We start from the raw sequence: 26949 nt of genomic DNA, 5'->3' as shown, positions 1-26949 counted from the left end.
GGAGGGTTTTCTAGACCACGTAACCTCAAACATGTAAGCAAACTAAAAGACTTGTCGTACGTACTTGCAAAGAGAAGAATCGCTATGGGGTGGAAGGCATGCCAAAGTCCAAGAATAGAAGTATGGTGGAACGACCTACAGAAATGGGCTGAGGCTGAAACCTTGATAGTCTGGAAACAGCTAATAGCGGAGTTATTTGGGCCCACGCAAGACTGGTCAAGTGATCGGGATCCAACAGAAACCATGGAAGAGGAATCCCTGCTACAAGACGGAGAAATAGATCGGGATCCAACAGAAACCATGGAAGAGGAATCCCTGCTACAAGACGGAGAAATAGAACATGAAGGAGAGTAGGCTCGGAAGAGGGGGGGAAATGGGAGAAGCAGTGAACACAGATGAAGTGATGTATATTTCAAATGTTATTGTATGCACTGCCAGTTTGGTTGTGTTTGTTGAAATAAAATTAATAAAAATTGTTTAAAAAAAAAGCCACAATGAGGTGCTATATTTTCCATAAAACACGGATACTGAGCACACCATGGAACACATTTACGAGGCATGTGCCATCCAAACATCAAACTTATTTTTCATACACTTTTACTTTACATTTTCTACCTTAAATCTAAGTTTCTTTTCATTTCATGGGATTTGTTACGTACAGAACTCTGATGATCACGGAACAAAGCGTGAAACACATGTTGGCTCTTTACAGCTCACAATGTTTGTGACAAAAACAGACTAATAAAAACAAACCTTACACAATAACTGTACAAAGCTTGAAGATGCTGTCTGCATGGTAGACTGGCACTTTAGACAAAGCAAAGGCAGGCCAGAGGAGAGGAACATATCCATTCTCTCACTTGCCAAAACAAACGCACAGGTCTCTTAAGGACAAATAAAAGGCATGAGGCACGCATAAGTGGCAATAATGAGGCCTAGTACCAGTCCACTAGAAGTCTCAGAACAGCTGCAGTTCTATGTTGTCTTGGTACAGGAACCTGTAAACATCAATATGCTTATTTGTTTACCAAGCCTTAGGTCAAGATTGGATAAAGAAATCCAACTAAGCAGGGTTTCTTTTACCGGAATGTGACCAGAAAAAAAGCCACAAGCAGCTATCATGGTGTTGTACCATTAAAATATGAAAATTAAATGGATCAACATTTCACGTGTTGGCTTCAAAATGTAACATGTAACATGCTATTTTGCAAAGGGTGATGGTTTAAGTTACTTACCTGTAACTACTGTTCTCCAGCATGGGTCTGGCATGGATTCATGTTCATGAATATTCCCTGTCGTCAGGCTGGGAATCCTTGGTAAAATAAAAAACAGTTTCACTTTCACTTTAAAACTGTATTTCGCCTCTAAACCAATCATTGCCCTCTGGGTCATACTGCCCCCCTCCAATGATAGTCCTCTCCCTAAGCCCCGCCTCTGGTAGCCATCTTCAGATTTGGTAAGCATGTAAAGTGGCAGTATGACCAAAAAGAGCTGCAGAAGGGCCGGAGGGAGAGTTTGCATGTGAAATTATGATAGACCCATGCTGGAGAACAATAGTTACAGGTAAGTAACTAACTTTCTCCAGCATGGGGTCTGCAATCGATTCACATGCTCATGAATAACAAATTCACAGCAGTACTCATTACACAACCAACGGGAAATGGCAAGGCTCAACAGAAGCAATTAACTTTATCCCTGGAACAGACTCGCATCAAGATAACAGGTTGCGTACCACTGCTTAGCTGACTCTGGACTCCTCCCTGGAATCCCGGTCGACACTGTAGAACTTCGTGAAAGTATGCGTGGACCACCACGTTGCAGCCCTGCCGATGTCAAGCAGGGGCACACCAGAAAGGAACGCTCCTGTCGCAGCAATCACTCTGGTGGAGTGGGCTCTCGGACGACCCAGCAGAGGCCAGTTAGCCAGCCGATGACAGTGCATGGTGCAGCCAGAGAGCCATCTTGAGATGGAAGCCTTGGGACAAGACCTTTCCATGATTCACAGGTCCAAAGTCTTCCGAGAACTTTGTGCATGCCACATAAAAACTTCAAGGCACGCGCAACGTCCAGCCAATGCAAGTGGAATTCAGACGAGACCTTAGTCATGAAAGTGGGGTGCGTACGCAGCACCATCCTCGATTTGTTGGAAGTCAGATACGGCTGCTTGCAAGACAGGGCCAGGATCTCACCCACTTGATTGGCGGAGGTGATGGCCACAAAGAACGCCATCTTCCATGAGTGAAACTTTTGTGGGGCCTGATGCATAGGTTCGAAGGGTGCCCCCATGAGTCTTGTCAGTACTATGTCGAGTTCCCATGCCGGGGCAGGCACCTTCACTGGTGGGAAAGATTGAGAAACTGACGACTGTGGGACCACAAAAAGTATCTTCCCAGGGATCTGGTGTAGCGCGAGATGGCCGCAGGTGTACCTGGATAGATGCGTGAGCCAGATCAGCTTTTGCCAAGGAAAGCAAGTATGGAAGACTCTGTGGAGCCGTGACCCTCGCAGGGGTAATCTTCTGCGACTGGCACCATGTAAAGAAAAGCATTAGTGACGACAATGCCCTGGATTTGGCGAGGACCACTCTGCAGCCCGTGGGCAGCTCATAACCTCAAAGCAGGAGCCATGCCTTTAGGTTCAGAGATCCTGGGTCGTGATGAAGGAATGCTCCTCTCTGGTGAGCAGATCCGGCAGTACCGCCAACTTGACTGGAGGTGACACTGACAGGCTGAGTAGGACCGGATACCAAATCTGCCTCGGCCACGCTGGGGCGATGAGGATCATCTTGCACTGACACTGTCTCGAGTGTGCTAATCCCACGTAGCAGGAGAGGAAGCATAGGAAAAGCGTACAGACACAGACCTTCCCACAAGAAGGAGAACCCATCCCCCATGCTCCTCGGTTGGTGGAATCTGCTGGCAAATTTTTGAGTTTGCAGCCGTGGAAAAAAGATTGATCGGAGGTCTACCCCATTTGACGAACATACGTCCACCTGGTCCTGACTATGTTCCCACTCATGCAGGAGCGCAGTTCCCTGCTGAGGGAGTCAGCGATGGTGTTCTTGACACCTGCCAGGTGGTACGGGATGATGAACATCCCCTGTCCGATGGCCCAATGCCACAAGTCCTGAGCTTCCTTAGAGAGAGCTGGGAATTGCATGCTCCCTTGCTGGCTGATGTAGAACATGGTGGTGGTGTTGGTGGTGTTGTCCATGAAGATCTCATATCTTGCCTCTCAGAGAAGGTAAGAAAGACGAGCTCCAGGATGTTGATGTGCAGATCCTTTTCCTCTAGAAGCCACAGACCTCTGGCACGTAGACATTCAGTGTGAGCTCCCCAACCTTCCAGAGAGGCGTCCGTGGTGATCGTCTCCGGGTATGGCGAGTTTTCAAATCCCATCTCCCCCAGGCAATGTGGGAGTGTACCCCCCCCCACCACTCGATCGCCCGTCGGAACTCCACATTGAGGGGAATCTTGTCCGTAAATTTCCCGGACACAGGCACACAGTTTTATCGGGTGGAGGGGGGGGGGGCAGTAACCACAGTACAACCCTTGTGGCACAACAGTCATCTACTCGAACTGAGAAAGCTCAACCCACGGCCCATATGGACAGAGGCAGGGATCACAAAAGTAGGAGATATTCTTGTAAATGGTGTCACAGCCTCATTCGCAGCCCTACACCAAAAGTTTCAAATCCCGAACACGGAGCTGTACCATTATACACAATTAACACACGCCCTGAGGAAACATATCCCGGCAGATATTACAGTGCCTGAATGTACACCCATAGAACGCAATTTACTTCCTGTATACATCCCCACCAAATTCACATCCCCACCAAATTCACCTATACAACGCCATATCAGCCTTCGCTACTCCAGACTTGGCCAACCTCAAAGCTGGTGGAAAGCTGATGTGGGAGCTATAGACACGGAGGATTGGATACTAGCACTAATGCACCCACGAGAAATCACCATTTCTTCCAGACTCCGTCTGTTCCAGCTTAAAATACTACCCCAGGTCGTTATATAGCTGTAAACGGGCCACGAGTCCAGATTGCCTTCGCTGCCACGAAAGGGAAGGCACTTGCATACATATTTTGTGGGAATGTCCCCATATTCAGACATTCTGGAGCAGATGCTGTGATAAATTGTCTAAAGTTCTTGCCTGCACCATATCGCTAGAACCAAAGTCACTCTTACTGTATACCCAATGTCAACACCACCAATAAATGGGAGAGACTTTTCGTATCTACGGCTATGGGACTAACGAAACGTAATATTGTGCAGAAATGGAGCGCCCCAGACTTACCGGCCTCGGTCCAGTGGGCGTCTGATATAGATGTGTGCGCAATGACAGAACACAGAATATATACTGCAAGGGGCTACCCCACCAAAGCTACCAAAATATGGGGGGGAAACGGGAGGAAGAGGAGACTTAAATATCCTTTGCATACAGCAAAAGATGGTTGCCTGGTACCACATGGAACTTCTGTTACCCACTACAGATATCTGACCAAACAATTTGTACAATCATCACCAAAGTTAAGACATATGTTGGTAATAGATTAATGTAATGTCTTTGTTTTGTTGCTATTTCCTATGTTTGTTTTTAAAAAACAATAAAAAATGCTTGAAAAAAAAAATTAAAAAAAATAAGTCCCATTCCTTCAGTTGGCTGAGCACATGTTGCAACGTGACTATCTTGAATTTTTGGGACGTCAAGTACTTGTTCAGACGGCGTAGGTGCAGGATTGGTCTGCAACCACCAGTCTTCATTCTGACCAGAAAGTATCGGGAATAGACTCGGGAGTCCCGGAGCCGTTTGGGAACAAGCTCCATTGCCCCTTTCCGTGACATGGCTTGCACTTGTTCTAGGAGCTGAGGGATGTGCTGCTCCTGACGGGGAACCAGTGGAATACGAGGGCAAAGGTGTGTTCCTGGGCGAGAGCATCCAGCATCCATCTGTCGGTGGTAATCTTCCACACATTGATGAACCTCATCAGCCGGCCTCACACCGGATGCCCGAGTGGGGGACCGATGTCTTGGCCGGTTCAGGCTTGCTTGGGCGCCCTGCTCTGTGGGCAACACAGACCTCTGCCAATATAGGCCTGGGAGCGACCCCTGTATGCTTTGTGTGTGGAGGATCGGGGAGGTTGCCTGTACGACGTGGAGTAGCCCTTGGATGATCTGCTCGATTTTCCCCTGGAGGAGTGAAAAGACAACAAGCAGTGCTGCTGTAGAGTGCCAAAGGAACGTGCTGTCTCAGTGTCCGTCTTTATGGCTTGAAGGGATTCGTCGACCGCCTTCCCGAACAGATTTTCACTGTTCAAAGACATGTCCAGCACCTTTTCATGAACGTTCTGGCAAAAGTTCAACCATCTCTTCCGATGAAGTCTAACACCTTTTCCCATCTGTCAGAAGCCTGTGTCGGCGATGTCCACTGCCACTGCAATGGCATTGTCCGACGCCATCTCCCCCTTCCTGGAAGAGGGCAAGAGCCTCAGTTTTCTTGGCGTAGGGAAGGAATTCCAGGATAGGGCCCAGCTTGTACCAAAGGTCCGGTCATATTGGGACAAGATAGCCAGAACATTAGCAGCTTTGATTGTGAATGCCGCCGTGTAGATGACTCTCTTTCCCATGGCGTCCATCTTCTCCCCTTCACTGTCCAGGGGGACTGATGATGCAGAGGGCGAGTTGGCTGCACATATTGTTTTCGCAGCCGATACTACTGTGTCTGGAGATGGTTGCGACCTCAAGCACTTGGGTGCGGAGTCCGGCACCCTGTATTTCTTTACCAACTTGTCTTGTATGGTTGGAGCCGTGCATGGGTTTTTCATGAGGGCCAGGCCTTCCTCCCAAAAGTCGTCCAAAAAGGGTACAGACATGATAGTCTTCTTGGACTCCTGTCGCCGATATAGGAAGCCCTCCTTTTTGGTTTCCTCAGGAACCAGCTGGAACAGCACAGAGGCCCTGAAAATCAGAGTGGAATGATTCTATCTGGTCTGATGGAGAGCCTCTATGTGGGGCGTCCAGGTGCGGTGATTAGTCGTCTGCTGGGACAAAGTCCTCATCTTCGTCGGTTCCTGTGGCCATGTCCATACCAGTGTCCGTGTGTGTATCTGGGTCCGCTGGTGGAGTCGGGTCACAACCTGGTGGAGGAGGCTGATGCAGCGGCATCAGATGACGCTTCCTCTTTTTACGTGGAGGTTGGACAGGGGCCTGCGGTACAACAGGTGCTGGTGTTGTTGGCAACCTTTGCTGGATCTTCATCACCAGGATGTGGAGAGTTGGCAGTATGTCCATGGATGGGTCCCTTGGCCGTGGAGGGAATGATGGAGCGGTAGGTTGTGCGCCGCCGTCCTCCTTTTGTATGGACGGACGCTTGGTCATGGTCCGTGGAGGAGATGCCCATTGGCTGATCATAAACCCTGCAGGGCTACTTTGGAGCCTCCTTGCCCCCCCTTTCCCTACTTTGCAGCAACCTCGCCTGTCGTGTCATGCCTGGGAGGCAGGAATACACCCTCTTCGGGTCGGTACCACCCGCCATAGCGGTCGCCCCAGAGGATGTTGACGAAGTGGTCAATGGCGTCTTCGGCTGCGCCTGGTGAGCTTGCTGTAAGGTGTTCTTCTCTTCCTCCAGCCTTTGTTTATCCAAGTTGTCCTGTAAGTTGGCCGGGGTGGAGGACTTTGTCTTTGAGGAGGAACCCAATGGCAGGCTGGCTGAGGAGGTGGCCATCGGTGGATTTCACGGTCTATCCGACCTGGGACCTGCATCAGCAGCGAACCCAGCGGAATCTGTCTTGCGGTTCGTGGCCTCATCTTGGACCCCCATGAATGGGGCATCCTCAAAGTACTTCGACCTCCTCCCAGACTGAGACCGCTTCTCGGACCGACCGGTCCTGGGTGAGGCATGACCCCTGCTCAGAGCATGGGTCAGGGGCCTTGCTCGACTTGACCCATGCCGCCATCCTGCCATACCTGTCTTTCTTCGAGAAGCCCAGGCATATCTTGCACCCATACTCGTGGGTCGCGTGCAGGCAGTACAGACTCTTTTGATGTTTGTTCTCCACGAAGACTTTCCTTAGCCCGCATTGGGTGCAGTGCATGAACAGTGTCTTTCCCTCCTTTTTCTCCTCTGTCATGGTCGGAGGGCGCAAAGGGGCACGCAACTTCACTGACAACAGATCTCCATTGACGGCTGATGAAGATAGGAGCACAAGGGCTCTGATGCAACAAAAATGGATGTTTCACTGAAAAACATGTAGAACTCGAGGACTCCCAAAACTGGAGTGCGGTAATGATCTGAAGATGGCTGCCAGAGGCGGGGCTCAGGGAGAGGATTGGGCAGTATGATTTTCAGAACAGTTTTCTTTTATCAAGGATTCCCAGACTGACGACAGGGAATATTCATGAGCATGTGAATCCATGCCAGACCCCATGCTGGAGAAAGAAAAGTTACCAATCTCTGTAGACCTTCTTTGGGTGATCCTTTTTACATTACAATTTTGGACACAAGAATTAAGCTTAGCCAGAATGTGGGGCTAACTAAGTGACACATTCTAACCCTCAAACTTGCCTACTGAAAGCTCATTTATACACGACTATAAACAAACTCAATGAGTTAATAATACGTTATTCTGGTGATGGGTCCTAGACCACAGTAGGATGATAAACCAATGATGGATGGGGTGACTTACAACTCTTTAAGAGTAAGCCCTGCAGAGTACCTGGTCTGGTTTAGGAAACAGACCTATGCCAAAGAAAAAGCAAAGCAGCAGATAGAATATGGGAGGGAGACTCAAAGCCCCCACATCACTCAGACCATACACAATATTTGTGAAATTCACTGGCTCATCAAAAGCATGTACATTGAAAACGCAATTTCTCCTGTAATAATGCACACAAAGCTTACTTGTCCCAATCCCTATAATCACGTGGCATTCTTTTCTTTTTGCCCAATGTATTTTCTGAAGATTTATTCTGAAACAGAAATAAACAGACAATAAAAAGCATGCCTTAAAGCAGCAGACAAATTGAGCGATGTTTGAAAATGGCTGAACTTTATCCAAATGACTTTCTTCCGCTTGTGTTCATCCCACTATTAGGATTCCTAGTCCCTATGGAAAACAACCCAATATCAAACTTAAATTCACTCATCTTGTGCATCTCTTATTAATTTGTTAGAAAACATTTTAAAAAAAGGGAAATACTTGTTATTTCTAATTTCAATGAACTATCTTCTATGCAATAAGTATCTTTGCAGGTTATATTTTTGGACTACAGATTTACAACACTACTATACCTCCCCCATTATTTTCCAAGGGTACATGCTCCTTGTCCTTATGCAGATTCTTTATGGTCATTTAAAATTCACATTTGATCCACCACCTTCACATTAAAAATATTCTACTGAAACTGTATACATTGAAAGTAAAATACCTGAGTGATGGATGGACAGCTTTTGGAACTACGAACTGGCGGCAAATTTGCTAGTTTCTCTTGAAACGTATTTTCAGTTTTTGGAAAACATATTGTTTTTTCCTTCACCTTTATATCAGTCACCCATCCCTGAAAAATACATGACAGTATTTTAGAATATGTTACTCCATACAGAAAAATACTTCATATTAAAACACTTTTGCATCCAGGTCATTAATGTGTGGTAAAAAGCAAACAATGATGATCACAAGAAAACCAAACACCAGTCTGAAATCAGAAATAAAATCATAATATTCAATACAAAAATAGGATGCCTTAATTGTTGATAATATTGTATTACACGGCCTGCGCTAGCGGGCCTTTAGTTATGATTAAGTTGCTTCGCAACCCATAATAAAGGATAAACGTAACGCAGGGTGTTCTGCGCCTTATTAATTCAGCATACTGTCATTAATGTATGTAATATTTATCAAAAAAAGCTGTCTGGAATGAATCTGCCATTGAAACCCATCAAGAGCCTGGTTCTAGGTTCATGGTGTCGTAGACAAAGTTAGCTAAAACAGGTTTTGTCTGGACTCTGGAAGTGGATAGTTACTGGTTTCATGGACGTTTCGGCTAAAATTGAGGGCGCCTTCTTCTCAGCCTTGGACTGTGTCTCTCTAGAGAAAGAACACATATTTGTGCTTTATTGGAGTTAAAAAAGTGGGTGCAAAATAAAAGATACCCAAGAAGTAGGCTCTTAGGCGATGAATAGTGACAAATAAAAATAAGGAAGTCATTTGCTCTTTATCTGTAGTGAGCACCACTGACCTGGTGGGAACTTCATTAGGGGAGGGATAATGCATCGATTGTATTCCTTTCGGCACTGGTAGTTGTTATGGCGCCATTGTCACTGGGCAGATGGACGCCATCGGAGCCTAGAGGACCAAGGGGTCCCAATGGGGTGCGGGGACAGCGCTCCTCATTAACAAGTGATCTCTGTGGGAGAAAACCAAGATACATAATTTAGTATTGCAGGCTTCTCAGGAGACGCATTAGTAGTGGGTCGTAAGGGGCTGATAGAAAGTACCCCGAGTTGTTTAACACATTGTAAATACCTTGGTATTTCACATGCTGGATTTTATGGCTGTGAATGCTTGCGCTGCGACCATCAGGTAAGAACCTATAGTTGTTGAGTTTACAAGGTTGTCTCTGCCCAAAACATGCCATAAAGTTAAGTGAGGAGCTTAAAAATTGGAGCTCAGCCGTCAGATTTGTTCAGACATGCTTCTTCCTTCTCAGTGTCGGGACAAACTCCCAGGTAGGTTCCAAAGCTACTAGGAGTTTGCGAACTCTTGGAAGGCCCAACACCTTCCCCCCCAAAAAGGAACGTAGGCCTAGTTTTGTCCTAAAATTACGTCAGCATGTCGTCACAACCAGGGCCCCTCTCCAGAAAACCTATCACACTACTGGATTGGTCGTCAGGAGCCTAATAACCTATATAGTTATCTATATGAGTTATTCTACTGGCTCTCGCATGTCAGGTAGCTGGCCTGGTCCATCCCATCCCCAAATTGCTATCTCTAAAAATGTTGCAGTGTGAGGGTCTTACCATTGGTTCTGGCCCGTTGCTACCCACCCCTAGGAGCCTGAACTGTGATTGGCCAGAGCTGACCTCCCCAGGCCTGGGATCCGGAAAGGTTCTCAGCTCTTTGTGTACCTTTTCAATGTAATAGGAACGACTATGTGTCTGCATTGTAACTTGTGTGCACCACCTTAGACAGAGTGCTCGTTCATTTCATGCAACACATGTCCAAAATTGTAACATCTTTGTTGCAAACTTCTGTCTGGCAGCACGAGATCAGCTCCGTTTCCCAGAGCTGGTTTCTGTCCATTGTGTGAGTCGACCGGGTCACTTGTTCGGAGACCATGATTTGGAGCTCTGCAGCTCTGAATTCTGAGGAATTATTTGCATTTATTGCAGCTGTTACAGGGAATGGAATGTCACTCGAATCTAGTGGCCTTGGCAGCGGGTCCGGTCTCACACGTTGGCTCTTGTCCAGCCTGAATTCAACTTGGCTCTTGCTGAGAGGCTTGTGGTCTGCTGTAATTTTCCTAAACCATTATGCAGTTCCTACAGTGTCCATGCTATTCTATATTCACCATATGTTAGTCACAGTAGGCCCGGTCAGGTCCCATAGACGCTCCTGCAGTTCCGTAAGGTTATTTGCATATAAGCATCTGCAAGCTTTACTCTGGATGTCTTGCTTCTTAAGGTTCCTGCGTTGCTGTGTTCGGCTAATGACAAAATAATAAAAGCAATGACAGTATGTATCTGTATCTGTCCTCCATCTATAGAACTTTAGGCATGTATTCTTCATGTATTCAGTTGCGTGTCTGTGTCCCGATGTGCGGATGGCATGTGTGCTTCATGTCTAGCGCTGCTAAGTCGTGGTGTCTCCAACAACGTCAGAAATGTGGCTTCTTGGCACTTTTATCAATAATGTCAATTGATGTCTCTTTAGTTGCAGTCTGGGGCTCCTCATCCACTCTGTGGTAGACTTGTACTGCACCAGGTCTCTAGGCCTGGCTGAGTGGGTACCTCTCGACGTACTTATCGATCATTGGAGCACTGGGAATTGGTCTGAAATAGTATGGGCATTAACTGCATCTCCTGGCATTCTTCTGCATCATGTACCTTATTAGGAGGAAGAAGAAGGGGCGAATTTGCCCATCCCACTTCAGTCCCCCCTCTGGTCGACTTGTCAACCACATCCTTATACGACAGTCCTTGTGCTCTGGGCTGCCATATCTTCGTTATTCCTCTGAGTTGTCCATAATAGTTTGTGTGATCATCAAATGACCAGTGCTTGGAACAGCATACTCCTTTGGAGTTGCACCAAACCCACTTCCCTTCATAGAACTTTGGATCATGGCGATTGTCCAGTTTCATTGTTGCTGCTGGAAATAGTTAGCACTGTGCAATCTTCGTTCTCAACTTGTTTCGTTCTAAAACAATCTCATCTTTCGTTCCTCCCATGTTCACATCCATCAGGATCTGCATTCCAATAGCATCTTCTGTTGTCTTCTTGCACCTTGCCATACAGATCTTGATCCCACACACTGCTGCTGCTATCAGCACAAGTGCTCCTGCTATCACCATCAGCCCATCTGACAGCCATGATGGAATCCATGACCATATGTAAGCCAACTAGCTCTTGTCCTTCCCTGGTCCTCGTTCTTCATCCTCGATTTTCGCATGCATCAGGGCCAACTGTGCTACTGTATCTGAGAGAGTGGTTATCTTCGTCGTTAGCTAGTATGAATATGCAACATCAACTCCCTTTCTTTCTGCTAACTCCTCCTTCTATGGCCGTGAGGAGATCCAGTACATATCTATTCTAGAGCGCCACCAACCTTATTGCTCCAAGCTCTTGCTTTATGGTGTTAAACCCATTCACTGTAGAGTTAATTGTTACCATCAGCTCACAACGAGCGATCTGTAACCACTTGGCATTTGTGTACGTCTGTATTCCTAGTATTATTGAGGCAAAGAACATTTGTGTTCTGCTAAAAATCTGTGTTCAGTTGGGATCTCGTCCAATGCCGTTTATGATGCCTATGAAAAGTAATTCCCCCCTTTTCACTCTGCTCAATCCACCCTGCTTCTCCATCTTCTCTACCTGAGCTGTTGGCGCCACTTTAACCAATGTCTTCCTTCTCTTTTTGTTGTTCATCTTTGGGAAGTTATCAAGCTTCATGTCCTTCTTGGGTACAACCAACAAAGGCATGTTGAGGTGTACCAAGGAGCATACTCCTCCCCATTCACGTGGCAGCTTCTCATAAACCTTTGATCCACACGCCCAGTTGTGATCATTCAGCACTGCTGTTCCTGCTCTCATTGCTGCAAGTTGTTCAATTGTTTTGCATCCTAAGCTCGCCAACCTCAAGATCGCCATTGTTCTGATAGTACAAGGCTAGCGTCTTCAGAGGAATTATTGGTATCGGTCCAGCTCCGTTTTCTACCCATGTCAGCAACTTTGCGCTCGCATCCCATTCCTTCAGGCACTTGCCATTTTCCTCCTGCACCTTGTTCCCCGACGACTGTGCTAGTGTCAGCGCTTAGCTCCCCACCACTCCATCTTGCAACCCATAGTTAGCGTACACTCGTCCATACACTAATATCTGTGACTTTTCCCAGCATCCAGGCTCTCCACTTATCTCCTTCACTCTTGTCTAGGGACATGGCAATTCCTCCAGTGTGATAGTCTTTGTCTCTCCTCTCTCGGGTCAATCAGTTATGTACTGCAAACCTTCAAGTAGCTGCCAGAAATTGTTCATCATGTTTAATGTCTTCATGCAATCGTCTTCATATGCAAAGGTCCCTTTGGACATCCATCTCAAAGTTGATGTCGTCCCTGGGAATCTTCCTCACGTTTGCGCTATCGCAAGACACATCAGGCACTGTGCTCTGGCTGCTGTTATTTCAGGTGTTATGAAAGTTCTGGAGGCACTCATGGCGTAGGGTATTAAAGAGCAGACATAACCGCTCTCCCCGGTGGTTTACTTACCTACTTTGGCCATGTGTTTATACCACATATTGTAACATACTCGTGTTGTGTCCGTGAGGTACAAGCCAACTCCCTTCATGTCTGTGTCAACGCTGTGCTTACCTCACCTTACCTTATCAGCAGTGTCTTCTCGTCCACCTGACATGTTCGTTTCCCCTGCTTGGGTCTGGGCAATGTTAGTATAGGGTACAGCGGTAATGCTAACAACAACATATAATTTCTAAAATACAAATCCCATCAAGCAACTGGGAATTAATAGACATGACATGATGAAAGGCGTTACCGTGTTAGTATTTGTCAATCCCGCCCCCCAAACCAAATAATCACTAATGGCGAAGGCGAAGACCTCCTCCCAGACCTTTCTTACTGAGGGGTATCAATGTAGCCAACACTGGGGATTCACCGTGTTCATGCTGGGGGTATGCTTGGGCCAAATACTTCGCAAAAACCAGATAATTATACTGCAGGTGATCGTGCTCTGAATCTTCTGGGTCTCCTTATATAGTGCACAAACGGATTAGAAAAGCATTCAGGGTTATAGATGGGAGGTAACATCAGGACAACAAGCTAACAATCTATACAATCCCCACAACATTTGTGTCAACCTGCATGTGCGGAAAGGAAAAATTACAGACAGCGTTTCATTCATCAGTCTGCACAAGTGTTCCAGTGGCCACTTCTGCTGCTTGGGATCGTCTAACCATGGGGTGACCTTGTCTCCCTAACTTGGTGAGGTTCACACGCACTTGTAGTTCGAGGTCCTGAAAGTTGGCCCTGTCGGTCACAGACTCTGTTGCCAGGTGAGGCCAATGCTTTGTACAGCTTGACGTCTTGAAGGTGATTCCAGACGGACTTCCCTACTAATTTAACTGCTCCGTTTGCTACGGCCTCAACAACGTGAGGGCCAGTGAACCGAGGCGCGTTCAAGCGCCAGACGAAGTTGCGCAGGAGAACAATATCTCACAGGTTTACATAGTGCTTTAGTGCATTGTCTTGTGGTGTGTCCTCGTTGTTGATGTCTTTGCTGTCTTCTGGGCTCCCCCGAATCTGCAGTATCTAGCGAGAGATAAAAAGAAGCACTAGAAACCAGAGAAGTGATGTATTTGTACATCTCCTGTCTTAATCTGCACTATTCCCACAATCTTTCAATGCCCTTGTGGGAGGAGCCAGGGAAAGATGCATGCGCCGTCCTATCACCACCTCGTTTGTGCAATTCAAACATGGCCAATGGTAAACAATGTAGCCAGTTTTTCTTGGTGCTCTGCTGAGGTTTGGCTAGGCACTCCTTTAGGAGTCCATGCAAGCGTTCACACACCCCATTTGCTTGCGTTTGGTACGCACAGGCGAATTTATGCTTGATGCCTAGCCGGTTTGTTATGTGATGAAACAGTTCATTGGCGAAGTGAGGGCTGTTGTCATACCGCAGGACCTCACAAATGCCCCATCGAAGGAAACTTCCCTGACCAGGAACTTGGCCGCTCTAAAACATCAGCATGGGAACAGGGCCCAGCCTCTATCCACCTAGAGAATGGGCAGACAAGCACCATCATGTTGCAGTAACCTTGGCAAACTTGAACAATGTCCACGTAGTCCAAGTGGATATGCAGAAATGGGCCTACAGGTCTTGGTATAGCTCCTCTCACAACTCTCAAAGTATGCCCTGCTGTAAACCGCTGGCAGGTCAAGCAATTGCTAATAAAATAAGCTGCATGTTCGTTCAAATTTGGGTAAAATCACGTTTCTCCAGTGCGTGTAGCAATTACCTCTTTCCTTTGTGTGTTGGATAATACAATTGTGCTAATCCGGATTTCAGTAATGCTAGTGGCAGGATTACTTTCCCTGTATTATTCCGTCGCCATAAGGCATTTGTTGAGACATGGAACATCCTCGCTTTACCCACAGCCCCTTCTCCTCCTATGGTGCAGCTCACTGCAGTTCCATAATCAGCGTCTCTGGTAGTACATTGTAACCTTCCCTCATCACATGTGCCTTACTCCTCATTGAGCGTTTGGTCTCTCCTTTAGTTCCCATAATTGCCCAAAATACGCTGCGCACATTGCCTCATAATCTGCTGCTTCATTTCCTCTAGAGATAGGGTCTTTCCCTCTTGTGTGACTTCGATCAACTTGCCCAATCATAGCGCATGCTGCACTGGGGTCCCATCTGCTACCTGAACTCTCTCCTGAGCAATCGCGCTGGTCCTGAGTGTACTGTTGATGTCACGTAGGCGGAGTCAAAATACATGGTCACATACTTTTCTATGTTGTTTTCTAGTGCTAATATAAGAGCCACTAGTTCTGCTGCTTGTGCAGAGTAATGGGATGGTAATCACGTAACTCACAACCACCTCACTTGTCCCGTCCTCCTTCAGTCTCATTACTTCGGACCCAGTACGTCTGATCCCATCAGTTTGATCAATTGTTGACGAACCATCAATGTAAAGCACGTCTCTCCATTCAAGTGCATCGTCCGCCACCTTGCGAGTCTCACTGAACATGTCTGTTGTTCTTTGTGCAGTCATGTGCATAGTCTCCTGCCCAGAAGACATCTGCGAAAAAGAATGGTGGATTTACAGTCTTGGACCTTACTATCTTCAATCCTACATTTGATAGTATCACCTCATACCACGATGCTCTCTGCACAGTCAGTGTGCTTTTTGGCATATGCTGTATTACAAAGAGGGCGTGTTCCACGTACAATTAGGTGGTGCACACCATTTTCACTGCTGATGACTTTTCCACTGCAAAAGCTGCAGCTGCCAATGATTGTTCGCAAAGATTACGTCCTCTCATCACTGGGTCAAGTTGTCCACTGTAGTAAGCAATTGGCTTATGGCCTATGCTTTCTTCTGTGTCAGTACGACCTTCATCACTACACCGTCAGGGTGTGAAAACAAGAGAAATTCCTTCTTATAGTCGGGGTTCCCAACACTGGAGCCGTACTTATTGCTTCCTTCCGTTCTTCAAAAGCCTCAGTCATTTCTGTGGTCCATGTCAGTGTCTTTGTTCCCCTTTGTGCCTCTTTCAGTGCATCCAATAGTGGCTTTGTGTATGTGCTGTAGTCAAAAACCCTTGCTCTGCAGTAATTGCACAACGCAACTGTTGCATTTCCCTTACTATCGTGGGCTAGGGTGTGTTACGTATTGTCTCTGCTCTCTTTGGGGCAATGTGTCAGCCGTCTTTAGATATCAACTGTCCAATGTATAGCACCTCCTTTTGGCAATACTATAGTTTGGCCTTGTCCACTTCTGCACTCGTCTTCTGTCTCACTGCAAATCAAAATTTAGTCTACATACTGCAAAACTGTGCTTTCTCTCTGTATGTTGCTTAGATCCATCTGTATCACTCTGTTAAAGATGGATGGTGACTCGTTGTGGTAAACAAGAGCGTTTCAACTTCTGATTTCGGTAACTAAAGCTGGTCAAATCTTGTGAGTCTAGGTGTAGTGGTACTGAAAAGAATGCATTCTTTAAATCAATGACCATGAAACAGGTGGCCTGCGCGGGAATGCCGCACAGAATTGTTGCTGGGTTTGCTGCTACTGGATACTCTGCTTCTACAACATGGTTAGGAGGTCTTAAATCCTGAATAAAAAGTCATGACCCCGTTGGCCTTGCGCACGGGGTACACTGCTGTGTTGCATGGAGATTCTGACGGTACCAGAATGCCTCTGTCAATCAGAGCTGAAATTGTTTCATAAATGCCTTCCTCTGCTTCCTTTGTTAAGGGGTATTGCTTTACCCTTGGCACAATTGCCCCTGGTTTCAGTTTAATATTCACTCCCCCTATGCTCTTTATGCAGCCCACGTCATAAGGACTTGTGGTCCATAAACTGCTGGGTACCTTAGCCATGTCCTCCTCCCAAAATGAGGGTGGCGCCTCCAGTGCCATAGCCATCCTCTGTGGCACCTCCCTATAATGTATCTGTAACCAATAGGTTACACTCATTTCTAACACCATCTCCAATTCCTGTATCTCTTCTCCACTGTCACTGTGGTTAACCTGCAATCCTCTGCAACTGCAAGGATTTCTCTCCACGCCCTCCCAGTGTCATCTACTCCATGCACTGCAATCCAATCCTCCCTTGCCAACACCGCCTCTATCTCTATGTACACTATCGTCCCTTCTGGCTCATCCAATGGGGTCTGTGGCCTGAACAAGTATTTGTTTGTAACCCACCACACCTTCCCTGCAATGCCTGGTATCCATGCAATGGCAATGTCAGTCCCATATTGAAACATCTTTGGGTCCACTGACACCCCCCTCGGATCCGTGCATCCACAATATGCTTGGACGATCTGCTTTTCATTTAACATGTGTATGCCTGGTGTTGAGCACACTGTGGGCCTCATTATGAGTATGGAGGCAAGTAACTGCCCTTACCGGCATGGAGGAAATACAGTGTACGTGTTGCTCCAAGCCCGCTATTAGAGGGCGATTACGAGTACGCGGGCAAAAGCTTTGCGCCTTGCCGGTAACGACCTTACTGCCCTGCCGTTAAAGGGCGAAAAATCGTCCTTACCAGCATCGTGCGAATCGCAGATAGCTCCACCGCCATCCATGCCTCCGGCATTAGCGGTTACCGCTATCAGCGGTGACCGCTAGTAGTGGTCACCGCTGATATCAGTCACCTCAAATAAGTGGAACCGGAAGTAGCGTCATCGCACAGGAACGGGAAAGAGCACGGTGGCCATCTTTAAAAACACAATTCATTGCCATCCTCTGTAACCAGGACCCATATCACCACCACACCTGTTCCGACATATACTTGCAGTATATTACAATGCCCAAGGCACTAAAAAAAGGTGCTGCGCGCTTGCGCAAGGAGCGCTTCACAGAAGAAGAGCTCAACATGCTAACAGATACCTTGGCAGAAAATGGGGATGTTGTCTACTCCATTGACATGCGGCGACCTGCACTGATGCGGAAAAAAGAGATATGGGCAGAGGTGGCGCGGAAAGTGAGTGCCGTTGACACCACCCCGTGCACAGTGAAAGATGTCAGTAAGTGCTGGGACGACCTGCGCTTGCGCATCTGTAACATCATCTCTGCTAACCGTAGCCAGGGGATGGCAACAGGTGGTGGTGCTGCCTCCCCCATAAAGATGACTCGCTGGGAGGAGACCTGTGCGAGCACCATCGGGATGGAGGCAATCGAGGGAGTGGGGGATATGGAGCGTGGAGCCCCGTCATCGGCTGATGCAGGTAGGTGTCCCAAATGAACCACTGTAAAGAATAACACGATGATGTCCCCCTGAACTGACAGTGCAATGATGCAAAGCAGGGTCCACCAGACACATGTTCGCAAGACTGCCTACAGGCAGTGCACAGCACCATCTTGTCCACATGCATGATGCACCCCATATATGTTTCATCCCAGACGCATCCCTGCAAGACCCACCCAAAAGGCAAGCAACCCGTATGTCACTACCCCAACGCCAATTACCTGCCATTCCATAGAAATGCAGCTACCCCAATGCCTGCCTGATGCATGTAGACCCATCACTAATGGTCTCCCTCTCTTGGTCCCCCAGAGGCACACAATCAGAGTGGAGATCAGGACCCCAGGGAGGATGCTGCGACACCAGCCAAGAAGTCCAGGGGCATGGAGGGAGCAAACCGACCCTCAACATCCAAGGGAAGGGGGCAACCTGGACTACTGCACAAGCCCAACACAACCCAGGAACCTACAGCACAAATGTGCATTAGGGACACCACCACAGCACCCACACCTGCCACATCCATACAGGAGCCAGTGGCTGAAGCCACGGTATCCACTGCAAGCAGTAGTGTCGGGAAGACAGCTGCCACGGCAGCTGTGTCAGATGATGATCACACTCTGACACCCGGAACACCTACTGCTACAGGCCCCCAGTAGTCACCCCAACTCTCCCCACCCAGCAATCAGTATACCAGCAGCCATGAGCTGTCTGTGGTGGAGTCATGGGCAGGGAGCTTCAGCCCCACGGGGAGCATGCATGAGGCGCCAACCATTCCGCATGCACCATCAACATCCGCCAGTGTCCGGGACAGGCAGGAGGGGATCAGGGCAATACAGCAGCGCCAGGAGGAGCTGACAGGGCTGCTGACCCAGCACATCACCGAATGTGGCCAGGCAAGGGAGGAAATCGGGGAATGCACAGCATCCCTCAAATCTTCCATTGAGTCTACTTCCAAAGACTTATGTAGCGAATTGGCGGCTGCGAGGCAGATCCTCACCCAAATGGCAGCAGCATTGGAGGCCCTGTGTCCCACACAGGTGGTTGAACAACAAGGCACCTCCTCAAATGCCAGCTCCAGTCAGTCCAGCCCCCTGCGTAGGTCTGGGCAGAATTTGCGCAGGTCAGACAGGGGTCCACCCGATGCTGCCAGTGGAAAAGGGGTGTAGGTGCAGCCTGCCATTGCAAACTCCTGAAGACTAATGGTGCATGCAAGTGCACACCATGTGTGGGGAAGTTGAGGGGGGGGGTAGAGGGTGTGTGGGGAAGTTGAGGGGGGAGGGGGAGGAGGGAGAGGGTGTGTGGGGTGGAGGGCTTGTGCACTTAATAGGTTATATTTCTTTAATACACCGGTTGTGAAATCAGAATTCACGTGAGCGGACATTGCTTATTGTGTACGTGTGCTTTATTGGTGAACAGTCTACAGTGTCCATGTCCCTGACACACCCAGTACCCCGAGTTCCACCTCCATGTCACACTCCGCATCCATGTGTGCTAGAAACATTGGTTAATCAAAGACTGATGCACGGTACGTCCCTCCTGTGCATCGCTGCCTCCCTGAAGGGCAGCCCCATCTCCACCCTCCTCATCCTCCTCTTCAGGTGGTTGCAGTTCAGCGTCAGGGGGCAGAGGCATATTCCGTCTGGTGCACATATTGTGTAACATGACACATGCCAATGACGATCTTGCCCACCTTCTCATGCCCGTACAGGAGTGCCCCACCAGACATGCTGAGGCAGCGAAACCGTGCCTTCAAAAGGCCAAATGTCTGCTCAATCACCACACGGGTACGTGTATGCGCACAATTGTAGTCCTCTTCGTTCCTGTTCTGCGGGTTCCAGACTGGGGTAAGGAGCAACCTCTTCAAGGGATAGCCTGCATCACCTGCATGTGTGCAACAATGGTTATGAGTAAGTGATCACATCATATGGGACCTGTATCAATGACACCATAGCATGCGTTTATTTCCTGGTTGCACCCACATATCAATGCATGAATAGAGCTTCATGATGTAACTGCAATGTGTGCATTCATCTGATCGACAGGTGTGCGTGGCATCGTCTAGTGGGCGCAGGGGTGTCCTATTGCTTGTGGGTGCTCATGCACTGTGGTAGTCCACGCCGGTTGTTCCCATGATCTGGGGGATGTGTAGTCAATTGTATGCTTTCATCCTGTCACCGTTGATGGCAGACTCATGATGATCTCACTATGCACGACAGATGTTGACATGCTGTTTTGGTGGACCTCTGTGTTGGTGTAGGGGTGTGTTCATGTATTTTGCCCTCATGTGATTCCTTTGTACGCGGTAATGGACAACTGTCCTTTTTGGTGGTGGTATTTGGTGCTGTTCATTGGCAATACTATTTGCTTGTCGCTGCATTGTGTTGCGGGGCTACGGTCTGATTATGTGCAGTGTACATGTTGATGGCTATGGAATGGTTGTAGCACTGCATAATTTTCATGGTAGAGCAGCTTACGTCCTGCATTTTGGGGTCAGATGTCAGGTCCAGTCTGGCCTGCTTTGGGGTATGAGCATGGTCCATCCTCCCAGGTACTCTCAGCCAGGTGAAGCATGCATCTCCCCCGCCCCCCGCATCTCAGCCAGGTGAAGTATGCATCTCTCCCCCACCCCATCTCAGCCAGGTGAAGTATGCATCTCTCCCCCCCTGCATCTCAGCTAGGTGAAGTATGCATCTCTCCCCCCCTGCATCTCAGCTAGGTGAAGTATGCATCTCTCCCCCCCTCCCCATCTCAGCCAGGTGAAGTATGCATCTCCCCCCCCACCATCTCAGCCAGGTGAATAATGCATCTCCCCCATCTCAGCCAAGTGAAGTATGCATCTCTCCCCCCCAATCTCATCCGGTGAAGTATTCATCTCCCCCCCCCCATCTCAGCCAGGTGAATTATGCATCTCTTCCTCCCCCCCCCCAATCTCAGCCAGTTTAAGTATCCATCTCTCCCCCCCCATCTCAGCCAGGTGAAGCATGCATCTCCCCCCCCCAATCTCAGCCAGGTGAAGTATGCATCTCACCCCCCAATCACCTACCCACATCGCGATGCCATGAGCCTGACATTCAACTCACCAGGTGATGCATGCATCTCCCCCCCCCAATCTCAGCCAGGTGAAGTATGCCTCTCACCCCCCAATCACCTACCCACATCGCGATGCCATGAGCCTGACATGCAACTCACCGAGTAGCCAGGATCTGTGCCCTGCGTGTCGCTCCATGTAGCGTGGTATCGTGGATTTCCGCATGACCATTGAATCATGGGTTGATCCGGGAAATCGGCCACAACAATGTGTGATGATCTTGTTTGAGTCACATACCATTTGCACGTTGATGGAGTGGTATAACTTACGGTTGCGGTACACTGCCTCCATGGCATGTGGGACCACCAATTCAACATGGGTGCAGTCGATGGCGCCAATGCAACCAGGGATGCCGGCCAGTGAATGAAAACCAACTTTGGTGTTGCAGATCTCCTGGGCTGTCCGTGGTGGGAAAATGTGGTCGCCTTTGTGCTTCAGGAGGGCATTGAGCACCTGGTTCAGCGTACATGAGAATGATGGTTGTGATATGCCATGCATCTGTCCTTCTGTGTGCTGGTAGGTGCCTGTGGCCAGGAAGTGGAGCACAGACACCACCTTCAGTAGAGGGGGGATGGTGGTACTGATGTCTATGAGGCTGGCAATGTCGTTATATATCATGTCCACAATGGTGGTGATGGTGTCCCGGTCCAGACGGTACCGGGTGTGGATCTGCTCAGGGGTTAGGCTGAATCGATTGGCTCTGATTCGAGGGATTGGGGGCTGACTGTGCGGTACAACTGCCAGCAATGGTGGTTTAGGCTGTGCCTGCCTCACCCTCCTTCTCCTCCTGCATCTCCTCTGTGCTGCCTGTTGTTGCTGCTGGAGTTCCACTTCAATCATGTCCTCCAGCCCCAGTATTGCTACTAGTATTGGACTCATTTTTGTGTGTGACTGGGTGTGGGAAGGGGTGTGGTGTGCTCCTTTTGTGCTGGCCCAGTCTATATTGCCTCCACCTGTGATGATTGTGTGCACCTGTGGCAGTTGGGAAGACTGCACATGGCCGTTTACAGGCGGTCCGCGATGCCGGTATTTGCTCCATGCCGGTAAGGTACTTTTCTGTCTTCTGTAGGCCGTTATTATTATGTCCGCATTACTTGTGTTCAGCTCCTGTTTACGCCATGCCGCTATTGCCAGCATGTGAGGTCACGTGCCCGCACCCATGGCGCTATTAGAGGCACCGTTATTTACGGTACCGCTAATAGTGGGTTGGTGGGTCGTAATGGACCGGAGCGGTAAACGATGTCAGTAATCCTTTATCAGCATCGTTTTTCCCTTACCTCCAAACTCGTAATGAGGCCCAATGTCTTTGAATGAAATAGTCATGTTTAGTCTGCTCATGATGTCTCGTCCCAATAGGTTTACAGGTGTCTATCCAGAGTAAAGTAAAGGTAGTGATAAGTCGTGATCTCCTACAGATAGTAAGATGTTATCAATAAAAGAAGGGACCTATATACAACCTAAACAACATTAATTTGTGTACCCTATTAAATAGACAGGGTAACCTTGGACAAACAAGCTCTAAACGAATATAGGTTGTGCAACATGAGCGAATTAATATCAAGCATCATATTTTATTCTTATTTTACTCAAAGCATCAATATCCTAAAAATATAAAAAAACATATACACACGCCACAATACAGTATACAGAAGCATAACAAATTGCATAAAAACAATTTTTCAAGTGTTCACTACTTGAAAATGTCACAGTGCCAAATGAATTGTCGCAAATGTTTGTGCATTTATATAGCGCTACGAACCCTCAGGTATCTGAGCGCTGCTTATTTCCCTCATGCGTGGTGCTCAAATGCACACTGAGACCTCATTAGCCTGACTTATGTAAGTTTCTGTCCTCGATGCTTTACAATAACTGGACATTCCTCAGGGGCAGTCATGTATCTTGTGCTTTACGTAGAATTCCTTTCCACATTTGCTTCTCATTTTTTTTACTTGTTCCAAACCGGGGAACCTGTGTCTGTAACAACAGCCTGAAGGAATCAATATCTTCGGCCCAATTGTAAATACAATTCTTGCTGTGGTCTTCACTGGCAGTATAAAAGGTCCGCTTTCAAAAGGCACACCTAATATGTTAGAGCAGATTCAGACATAAGCCACGGGTCAATCATCCAGTAGTATAAATGGCCCGTCCATCTATCTCCGATAAGAACAGCCAGCAGGTAAGCAGGCACCTCTCAGAATAGAAGTCCTTGGTCTTGTGCTCAAGTCCGTTCCAGGAACCACCAGGTGGTTGTCCGATACAAAAAAGAGGATGAAGTCATCCACGTTCAGGTATAAATCCCCCCCACACGGCTGCAATGAATGCCTTAGTCCTTCCTTCCTTGATCCCATGGGCGGTGCAAACTGTTGTGGTTATTGATTCTGCTCCTGTCCTTCTGGGGTGGGGCTGGTTATAACCGCCCCTTCCATCGCACACTTTGATAGCTTCTGCTGCACTAGTTTGTCCTCATCTGCCTTCCTATCGACCGCTTTTTGCTTAACCTTCTCCTGCCATAATCTACAATGATGCACTATTGTGAGCTGTATTTCTGGCCATCCCTTCACTTCCATCCCCACCAGTTTCTTCAAACTATTCTGTACTGGCTCTGGTAGACCCTACACTAGAATTAGATAAAATATTGTTTTGTCCCAAGGCTCTCGAGTTTCGAGGCGCCAAAGCCCTTGAATCTCTTGAATGTACTGAACAGGATCTTCATCTTCCCTCATCTTTCGTGACGTAATTGCCCCAATGTCTGACGTGTCTGGGTATTGTGCTCATAATGCTTGCCATACTGCTGCCCTGCAGTTTGCAAATGGTGCCCCATCGGGCTATGTGTGTTTTTTTAAAGTGTTGTGTTGTCACTCCTGGGAACCCCGCCCTCTCCCATACATTATCAGCTGTGTTGCCTAATATCGATACCAACAGTCCTTTTACGTCACCCACGGCTAGTCTGTGGCCAGCTGTCATCTTCTCCATCTCATGAATCCATTTCCCAGATACTGCGCTCAATGATGGTAACCTACACTTCACATTCTCCTTGTTTGTGTGCTTCCATGGCACGTACTGAGGTCTCGCCCCTCCTCTCTCCAACAGAGCCATCTGTGAATATGCCACCCTCTCGTCTGGTGTCCTTCGGTACAGTCTAATTTGTTGATGCCCTCTCTCGTCCTCAATGTCTGTGCATTTATCTACTGGTTCCATTGGGGGCATCCTCATGTTATCGTCATAAGATTTAGACAATCGTCATCTCAAACAAGCTAAGCTGTCTCCCCCTCCTTCATCCTGGGAAATCCCTCAGTCTATTAACATGTGTTGTGTGGTGCAAATGTTGTTCGTCTGCTGTGCCTGCTCTTCTGAATCGAGCCCTCCTTATCCTTGTCTGTGGGTCCTAAAAATTCCCATGACGCCACTTGTCTGTCCCCATGGACTGTAATCAGTGCTGCTACCCCCTCTCATCTCACTGTATTTGTCGTCATCGTCAGATCCTGGGTCCATGTTGCTACAAAAATCATCAGCAAAACGTAGTTTCCTCGAAGTCTATGTTAGGTTTCATGCTGAGATCAATGTCTACCAAGTCATATTTGCTGCCTCCTACCCAGGCCCCTAGGCCTGCTCCACCCCCGTCTGATGCGCTACTGGCTCGTGAGTTTGTGCTGTCTGGTTCGGTTAGTCTGTCCTCCCGTTTGATCCTGTCCCTATCCGTTGATGCCTGTGCCGTCACTGCTCTTATTGCTCGTTCGTCCTCCCTTCGCTCGTTCTGTTGCCAATCTTGCCAACTGTGACTTTCTCTGCTCCCTCTCTGCAGACTTGTGTTTTTCTTGCTCTGCTATCTCCCTCCGTCTCTCTGCCTTCTCCAGGTCTCTCTCCCTTTCCTCCCTCATCTCCCTTTCCGCTCTCTTCCTCTCCTTGAGATTCCTTTCTATTCTTTCCTCCCGCTCACTTTCCAAATGCTCTTTCTCTTCTTCACTCCATCTTCTCACTCCAGTTTCTCCTCCTCTCTCTGTCCTCGCGTTCTAAGCTCACTGCCCTGTCCTTTTCCCCTTCTATCCTCCTCTTCCACCAGTTCTACCTAATCTGCCATGTCGCTGTCCCTCTTCAGGCTTTCTATTGCCTTGCTCACCCCCTTCTGCCTCTCCATTTGTCTTCCCGTGCAGATTTAAAAGTACTTTTGCTGCTATCTATTCATTCGTGCTTATGCATCGAACTCCTCATTTGTGCGCCTCACTGCTCGCCACCTGCATCACTAGCTGGCTGTCCTGCACCTTTCTGCTTATCCTCTTTAGTTTATGGTAGTGGCTTATATGTCAGATTTGAATACCCCTCTGCTGCCCTTAGTTCCCTCATTGGATACATTCCCTGTTCACTGTCTGTCATCAGATACTACACTTGGAGGGGGAGGAGGCGGTGTGGAGGGATGGGTCCCTTGGTCCTTCAGCTCCTGTTGGCTTAGCATCCACTGATGGCTAGCGGCATCCACCACTCCCTCCTGAAACATGCGCCACAACTCAAATATGGCCATGCGTTTGGTCAATTGTCTTCCCATTGTAGGCACCCTGCATGTGTGTCAAAAGGGATTGCTGCACGTCTTTGGAGAAACTTCCACAAGGTGGCCATGGTTTCGTTAATTTACCTTCTGTACTTTTGGACCATTCTATGGTATATTATATTTGGATATGTTTTCATTGTAAGGCAGAAGTGTTACACAAATGCTGAAGGAGAGTAGTCCCCCCCCACTGTTACCTTGATACAATCCAATACCTTTTACCTGACCTCAAGACGAGGGTTTCGATAATCTGCTGTTCAGGAATAAAAGTCACAAGGCAATGATAATACTGTCCAGTTTCTATGAGCTTCTCTGGCTCTACAACTTATCAGGCATGCTCCAGGCACCGCCCATCGTTCACAATCACTGCCTCCTCAGGCACACAATCAGGAGCATGCACCTCCCGTGCTCCGCCACTGGTTCACCTCGTCTGCCAATCCCAAGTTCTCAATACCAGCTCACCGTCACAAATTCTCTGTGTCTTATATGCAACCCTAAGGGTGACGTCACAAAGCTATCAACACAATAAAGGTAAATCAAATATTGCGCGCACACTATAACAACCGGTTACTCCCAAACCCATACAAAACCCCCACAGCTGTCTTCCTGCTCTCCAGGCAGAGTATACCAATATTCTCTTGTGATCGAACTGCACCCACTGCGTCGCCTAACGTGTGAAACGACTCTCTCTCCAGGAAACAACCAGCCGACTCACCTTCCATAATCTAGGCTTGCTCCCTTGCTAATCTTCACGGGGATACCATCATCCATGACCCGAGCTAAAATGCCCTACTCACAGGAATACCTTACTTCCATAACTCTTGTCATCCAAGTCTTTAAATCAATAGTCTAGGTTATTCACCAGAACCTTTAACCTCAAAGACCGAATGTACCCTAGACATAGAAAAGGGACTTCTACCTCAGCTCCTGTCCCTACAGCAGCACCAAACAATACTATAACACTAAATAATACTTCACCAATACTCCGCATTAAACAATACTCCATACCCACCCTCACACCCCCAGTTGCTGTCATACTGGATCAATACTTACATTCGATGGTGTGCTGGCGCTGCTCGGCTCCCCATGAAGGCGCTCGCCTCCCCGTCCT

General features: G+C 48.1%; 1 protein-coding gene across 1 annotated transcript in view; it reads right to left on the bottom strand.

Annotated features, from left to right (window-relative positions):
* SPAG1 (sperm associated antigen 1) overlaps positions 1-26949 on the bottom strand; it is a 1725603-nt gene that overhangs the window by 1321326 nt on the left and 377328 nt on the right. The window contains exons 4-5 of the mRNA XM_069621435.1: positions 8441-8569; positions 7914-7981 (exon numbers count right to left, since the gene is read on the bottom strand). Coding sequence (XP_069477536.1) covers positions 7914-7981; positions 8441-8569 — 197 coding nt within the window. The remainder of the gene's footprint in view (positions 1-7913; positions 7982-8440; positions 8570-26949) is intronic.

The sequence above is a fragment of the Ambystoma mexicanum genome, chromosome 5q (assembly GCF_040938575.1).
Source record: "Ambystoma mexicanum isolate Mex_15411 chromosome 5q, UKY_AmexF1_1, whole genome shotgun sequence".
In the NCBI taxonomy this organism is placed as follows: domain Eukaryota; kingdom Metazoa; phylum Chordata; class Amphibia; order Caudata; family Ambystomatidae; genus Ambystoma; species Ambystoma mexicanum.
Note: the sequence above shows the minus strand (reverse complement) of the source record. Positions and strands in the feature narration are given on the sequence as shown.